The sequence below is a fragment of the Stylophora pistillata genome, chromosome 13 (genome assembly GCF_964205215.1).
Source record: "Stylophora pistillata chromosome 13, jaStyPist1.2, whole genome shotgun sequence".
Taxonomy (NCBI): domain Eukaryota; kingdom Metazoa; phylum Cnidaria; class Anthozoa; order Scleractinia; family Pocilloporidae; genus Stylophora; species Stylophora pistillata.
Window position 1 is genome coordinate 9823060 of NC_142531.1, and position 7315 is coordinate 9830374.

A 7315-nucleotide genomic window follows, 5' to 3' on the forward strand; every position below is an offset into this window, starting at 1 on the left:
AAAGTACTTTCCCACCAAAACGAGACCACATCTGTCAAATGTCAGTGGAAGAGGCATCTCTGAATTTTGTAGAGGGCTTGATGCAAATATAGAGTTGACAACGAGAAACAGGAAGGGTGAACAATGTTTTGAAGAGAGCGACTGTGTGACCGTGGATATAAAGGACTCTTCATTTCCTAAACTAAGAGAAGAATCGAAAATACGAGTCAAAAGTAACAGAGATGGGACTTACAAGATTAGCTATTGCGATAAACATTGGTATCGCAGATCGGTATCGGTGAAAGTCAATGGTGAACATGTTAATGGAAGTCCCTTTACTGTTAATGCAAAATCCAGAGAGTTCAAACTCGTCTTATCTTTTGGACAACAAGGTTCCTCTGAAGGAATGTTTAATGGGCCGTGGGGAGTGGCAGTCAATGAACATGATGAAATTGCAGTGGTTGATTCTGGTAACCACAGGGTTCAGATATTCAGTAGTGATGGAACTTACTTAAGATCATTCGGCGAAGAGGGAGAATGTCAGGGACAATTTCACACGCCCTCTGGGATAGCCTTTGGTAAAAATGACAACATTATAGTGGGGGAAAGTGGTAGTCAGTACATCCAAATTTTCAGTGGGAAGGGTGAGTACCTGAGCCATTTTTGGGGCAACTCTAGTCTTGATCGCTGGCCCACAGAGCCTTGTGGTTTATCTGTAGACAGTGATGGCAACATCATTGTTCCAGACTGCCATGACAAATCTGTTAAGATATTTTCTCCTAATGGACAACTTTTGCATACAATTGGCGAAGGTGAGATCACCTCTCCAATTCACTGTATTCAATACAAGAGCTATCTCTTTGTGTCAGACAGGGATGACCATCGTATCAAAATGTTTGATAGGGAGGGGAAGTTTCTGAATAGTTTTGGTAGTAAAGGAATAGGAAACAAACAGTTCAATGAACCATGTTGCTTATCAGTTGACAAGGCAGGTCAACTGATGATTTGTGATAAACTGAATAACAGAGTTCAGCTTTTAGATATTCCGAGTGGAAAGTTTCACACCAAGTTTGAGATCAAAGAAGAGGGTAAAGTACGCTTAGGTTACCCAGTCTCCATAGCTGTTCTCAGCAATGGAAGGATAGTTGTGTCAGATTTCCTGAACCATTGTGTTCGTATCTTTGAGTAGATTTCACATTCCCTCCCTGCATTAGTCTAGCATCAGTCAATTTACTAACCTTGATGATTCTGGTTCACAACAGATAATTGTTGGTTAATCTTTCAGAAAATCCTGCACCTACCGCCGAAAGGGTTTTGCTGATGTTAGTTGTTTTCTCATTACTAAAATCAGCTATTGCTTAAACATGATTATTTTTTTACTTTTCCCAAAAAAATATGAACGGTTGATATTCTCTTGTTTTCTCTATTGATTATCTTTACAATAAATGTTATCTTAATAACTGAGTGAATTTTGGTCATAATTGAATTGTGTTGTGAATAATAGCCTCCACATAGATATAGCATAATTTTTAATAGAGTGCCGAAGTGTGACGTCATGTTACCATGGTAGCATTTTTGCTGGATCTAAACACTATTTGGCGTCTTTCGTTACATCTCATCATAAAATGGGCCAATGCTTCGTTCCCGACTGCAATCATCAGTCAGAAAGTCACAATTGCAGCTTTTACCGTTTCCCCAAAGATCCTGCTCAAAGAAGAAAATGGATTTCTCTAATAAGGTAGGTTGATTTTTGGTACAATGACCACCATGATGCACGGCCACGTGTCGGTTATAGTTACGCGGAAGATGGTTTTATTTAACCACTCAAAAGTGCACTGACCTGTGGATTATACCTTTGAAAGACCTCTAGAGAGAAAAAAAGCTTTTTTTTACGTTATGATTAAAGTTTAAAACCTTCGTTTTCTCTCTCCAGACGAGCTGATCGTGAACCTGGCAAAGGCGCTCGAGTTTGTAGTTGTCATTTCCGAGGAAGTAAAGAAGAAGGCCCCGAGGTCTTTTCCTGGAATAAAGACAAACTATTTGAATCTCGAAATGCTCCAAAAAGGAAAAAGCAAAGAACTGAAGTCCCAGAGACAACGACTATCGAGCAGATCCTTTCAGAATCTTCGACGAAGAGCAACCAGAACGAGCCTTGCGAGCTCAGTTGCGAGGAGATGCAAATGAAATGCACTACTTTGCAGACTGAAAATATCCTGCTACAAGCAGAGCTAGGGACATTAAAGACCCAAGTATCCGAGTTGAAAGAAAAAGAAAGCTACTTAAAAAGAAACTACAGCTCTTTTAACATGGATTCAAAGGTAATCAACATGGAAACTGGCCTCCCAAACAAAGAAATGTTCCACATTGTTGTCGAATATGCCGAAAGATACCGCAACGATATTGTTTACGTGTGTGGCTGGAAAGTAGACAAGATATCTTTTGAAGATCAAATATTGATAACATTGATGAAGATTAGACATAATTATCATAACTTACATTTAGCTGAACTTTTTAGTTGCAGTACTGCTACAATAGCGAATATTGTGACAACATTTATCCATGTTTTGCACCAAATTCTATATGAAGATCAAATGGAGATAGCTGTTCCATCCAGACAAAAAAACAAAACTTCACTTCCAGGCTCATTTAGCTTATTTGGAGACTGTCGTATGGTAATAGATTGCACCGATATCGAGGTTGCTACACCTAAGCTTATGAGTGACCAAAAATTGACATATTCAACGTACAGGGGTATGAATTCTTTTAAGACAATTGTTGGTGTGGCACCCAACGCGGTTATAACTTATGTAAGTAAACTTTTCCCTGGCTCAGTATCAGATAAAGTAACGGTTCAAAAGTCAGGAATATTAAAGCATTTTGTTGCTGGGGATATTATACTTGCGGATAAAGGGTTTTTGATAAATGATATTGTTCCTAATGGTGTATATGTGAACATTCCCCCATTCTTGAACAATGGAAAATTTACAGAAAGTGAAGTTAAGTTAACAAAGAGCATTGCAAAATGTCGTATACACGTAGAACGTGCTAATGCTAGATTGAAGAACTATAAAATTTTAAATTTTGTGCCACCATACTTGCGATCCCTCTCTGGTAAGATTATACAGCTATGTGGTGCTTTAGTTAATTTACAAAACCCATTAATTAAGGAAACCAATGACACTGTTGACTTTGATTAGTCATTTTAATTGAAATATTGATCATCTTACATCAGTTTACTAAGGCCTGGTATACATTGGCATTGTCTGATCATAGTTAATCAATTAACTGTATTCTGATACAAAGAGTGGACAGGTGTTGTGTGATCTGTGAAAAGCTTGTAACCCTATTTTACTTGCTCATGATACAAGGAATCATGATACACAACTTAATGACAAACTATTTATTTCTGATCAGTATTCCTGCCACCACACCCTTATGCTAGTCTTATTATGAAATCAGATAACCAACTGTATTCAAATACGATTACAATGAATCTATCATTTTCTTGTCTCAAGTAGCTAATGTAAAAACCCCAGCAAATGTTGCTGTTTAAAGAAAAACAATTTTAAGATTAACATGAACATTTTTATTTTATATACACCCTTCAGTTACTGCATATTTGTTGTAAAAGTTGCAATGATTTTACCAAATAAAACAATATTTTAAAAAATATTTCTAAAAGTATGTATTATCAAATCCATTACTTTATAAAAAAACTACATTAATTTTACAACAAAGTCTTAAAATTTAAAGACCACCATCAACAAGTGCAGGAATCATGTGAATTGTATAAAATTCTTGAAGTGAAAGAAGATTTGGTTCCCATGTGCAGTCTTTCTGGATTGCCAACACAACAGTTTGCATTGTTGTCCAAACCACAAAGTAACAGATTTGCTTCCCAGTTATAAACAGCTGACCCTGGACTTGATGCCAGTAGTGGTGGGATTGTTTTAAACAATAGCCAGCATCTCTCTTTACTAAACAGAACTTAGGGTCTTTAACAGCCTCCTCAATTGTTGAATTGCGATGTGTGTAAGGGCATTTGACTTCAATGATCGCATTGTCATCAACAAGTCCATCTGGTGATGCACCCAAAACACCAGACTTGTGTAGCCAAAGGCCACAATCCTTTACTACTTTCATTGTTAATTTGGTGAAGGCCTTTATTCCTTCTTTCTCGTTAACGACACCCCATCGAACAGCCTGCACTCGAGAGATGTCGTATTCTCCAAGAACACGCTTGATAAGGGAAGGAGTGACTCTTTTTGCTTCAAGAACTGGACCAAAATTGCTAGCAGTCAAACGTCCTTTTCTCACCACATGCCACTCTCCACATTCACGTTGCTCTTTCGTGATCTCACAGACTGATTTCACTTGCTGCTCACTTACTTTCAATTTTTCCAACAAGAAATTTGTATCAAGTCCGCTTTCAACAAACTCTCTCGATAAAATGATTTCTTCGACTGTGGAGATCGGCAGACGATTCTCTTTGTCAGGTTCGGGGCTCAAAAGCCATAACATTCCTGTGAACTCGCCGTATCTCTTCAGCTTGTTCCGTAGCCATTCTCTGTCCTCATCTGTAGTTTTTCGTTTTAGGACTTTAGTTTCTTTGGGTGGATACAGATCTTCTACCGTTTTAACCACCTCGGATGCCTTTTGTTTCTTCCACTGACATTCGATGTCAGTTCTACTTAAGTTGTGGTAGCCATGAAGGAACAGAGCTACAGCGTGACTACACTTTGAACCGCCACGAGGGCACTCGCATTCTGTGGAACGTATTTCGTTTTCTTGAAGATATATCTGCGAAGGAAAGAGAAAAAGAAATATAAGCTTACTTTTCAAGATTTCCTTTAAACGAAGATTCGAAATCACTTAATTTAAATAAGTTTTGGTTTGGCGATGTTAACGGATAGACATCGAGTAATAGAAATTTTACACTTACTGTGACTTTATACGTCGTACTTTTCATGCTCGCTTGCACTGACCCTCTGATAATTCCATCACAATAGCAAAAAGATAGAACGTGTCCAGATTGGTAATGGTTTTCGCCACGGTTTAAAGATTTAGGCTCATCTGAGAAGTATTTTGCGAACGATGTTATCGACAACGCCGCCATGTTAAACACATGTGAGTTTGTTTAGATCCAGCAGAAATGCAACCATGGAAACGTGACGTCAGGGCTTCGGTACTCTATTTCATCAGTACGTGGAGAGAAAAAGGGCTGAAAAGGGATTTAGAATGAAAAATTAAATGTAGGTTCACATTATAGCATGTGTAATAGTATGTAAGGTGGCTGCAGAAATCAAAGTCTGTTTCAAGCTTCCATTTAGACAACGGAGGGTGTGACAAACGGCACGCGTGACAAATAAGACGCGTCACAAACAGGACGCGTGACAAACGGATGCGTGATAAACGGAATGCGTGACAAACGAGACGCGTGACAGACGGGATGCGATAGCAGTGAAGGGAAAAAAACGGAGATAGGTTCACGCTCACCCTGCTTGCAAAGTTAACGTCTGAAGCAGGTTACAGAGGTTAGAATATTCAAGATTGTAACTATTTGAAAAGTAAAATCCATTCAACAAATGTATTCTAGAAAATTAAACCTCTGTAAAAACAAACTTGTTGATTTCCTTGTTTTAAGTTGGACGCAATCAAGCGAAGTTAATCATAACGTCCCTTTGGTCATCAAGTTGTGAACGAAAGGAAATGAAGAGACGTCATACTCTATTTCCAATCAAAAGGGATACACAAACTCTTTGATTCGCTGCTTGATCAGTTTCAACAAAGCTTCCCTCTCAACATTATGACCCAATCTTTCGCTCCCCGAGACTTCAGTCTCGTTAACTCAAATCCCGCAAAAGGTATTGTTTTCTTTTAAAGTAAAAATAAAAGGGTGGGAAGGGGGGAGGGGTAGACGAGGTAAGCCAGTTAGTTTAGATTTGCTTACCCGTGTATCATCAAGCTTTAAGAAGTGTGTATCTATTTGGCTTTGAGTTCTCAATGGCTCCTCTTGGGATTTAGCCTTGTTTTGATTGGCCATTGCGATAAATTTGGATTTTTTTTTTTAACGAAATTCAAGAATTGAGCTTTACAACTTTTAACGCATTTATAATCTTCTAATACACTCACTGGGACGCGAGGGACTGAGAATGTTGAATAGAATTCTCGGTGCAAACACTTGCAAAAAACGTATGACAGTTTTCCACACACCTTTTTTATATACCCGAGCCTTTGTTCTTGCCTATTCACAGAACTTCCTCCTTTTAGCTCATCGTCTGCAGCGCGAGTAAAATAAAAACTAAACGTAAAGGGATGTGGGTTATTCTGGCTTCGTGGTTGCGTAAGGTCCCTATTGTCACCAGAAATATTTTTACGGTTAACTTTTTTTACTACTATCGGTTAAAATTGGTCAATTTTTACGGTTAACGGCTAAATTGTTCGGCTGTTTTACTGCAATCGGTTAACCACATTGAGACCCTCCATGGCAATTTCTGTTTCTTTCAAGAGCCCAGCTGTGTACAATGAAGTTTGAAATGACAACTTACTATTCAGTAGATTAAAGAAGAATTAAGTTATTTCAGTCAGCGAGACACAGTCATGGATAGCTGGAAGTAGTTACTAAATACTGTATGGCATCATTCCTAACCTTGACCCAGGAATCATTTCGACGGGGGAATGGAAGCTAACGCTACATTGACGAGAGGGAGGCCTTCAAATATCGCTGGTACTTTTAAAACGCTTTCTTTTTGGAGTCTTCGGTCAAAATTTTTGAACGTCACTTTTTAAAACAAGACATAACTTGACGTTTTAGGTTATAATGCGTAATTTTTTATTGATATTATTTAAATTTGTTTGGCTCTGACGAATTAATAGGTTCTGAAAACAAGATTTTGCAAAGAAAAGGGTTCATGAACATTGAATTAAAAGATGCAAAAAGCAGCTAACTTAAACATTTACGTCGCATCTCTGCTTAAAAAAAAATTAAAACACAGGTAATGAAAGTGTAATTAGGTCACCTGCACATCATCCTCGGAGACCCTGGGGCTGTGGGTCGATTTCAAGCTAGGGCGTGAAGAGCCCCTGGGGACATTGTCTTACAAGACAAGTTCCAAACGGTCGCAGTCGTTCTGCCATCTGATTGGTGCCAGAAAATCTTTGTGTTTTTCTGCCCAATCAGAGTGAAGCAAACTACAAGACCACTGAAGAAATAAAGTAAAAATGAAGTGAAGGATGAAGAAAAGAAAGCCTACAGTTTTTTATCCACAAGGAGTACAAAAGTTTCAAGCCATGCCACCACACACTCAGGTAGTGTCTTTATTTTTATCCACTTCTC

At 38.4% G+C, this 7315-nt stretch overlaps 2 protein-coding genes across 2 annotated transcripts in view; one reads left to right on the forward strand and one right to left on the reverse strand.

Moving 5' to 3' along the window:
* The window catches only part of LOC111330172 (E3 ubiquitin-protein ligase TRIM71), a 4764-nt gene extending 1113 nt beyond the window's left edge, over positions 1 to 3651 (forward strand). The window contains exons 1-2 of the mRNA XM_088742915.1: positions 1 to 1717; positions 1913 to 3651. The exon at positions 1 to 1717 is cut by the window's left edge and continues 1113 nt beyond it. Of these exons, the coding sequence (XP_088599041.1) occupies positions 1 to 1168 (1168 nt within the window). The 3' untranslated portion in view covers positions 1169 to 1717; positions 1913 to 3651. The remainder of the gene's footprint in view (positions 1718 to 1912) is intronic.
* On the reverse strand, positions 3168 to 5180 carry LOC148717543 (uncharacterized). Its single transcript, XM_088742921.1, has 2 exons — positions 4922 to 5180; positions 3168 to 4779 (listed from the first exon to the last, which is right to left on the reverse strand). The coding sequence occupies exons 1-2, from the start codon at positions 5093 to 5095 to the stop codon at positions 3727 to 3729; spliced, it is 1227 nt and encodes a 408-aa protein (XP_088599047.1). The 5' UTR covers positions 5096 to 5180; the 3' UTR covers positions 3168 to 3726.
* Positions 5181 to 7315: the final 2135 nt, after the last annotated feature.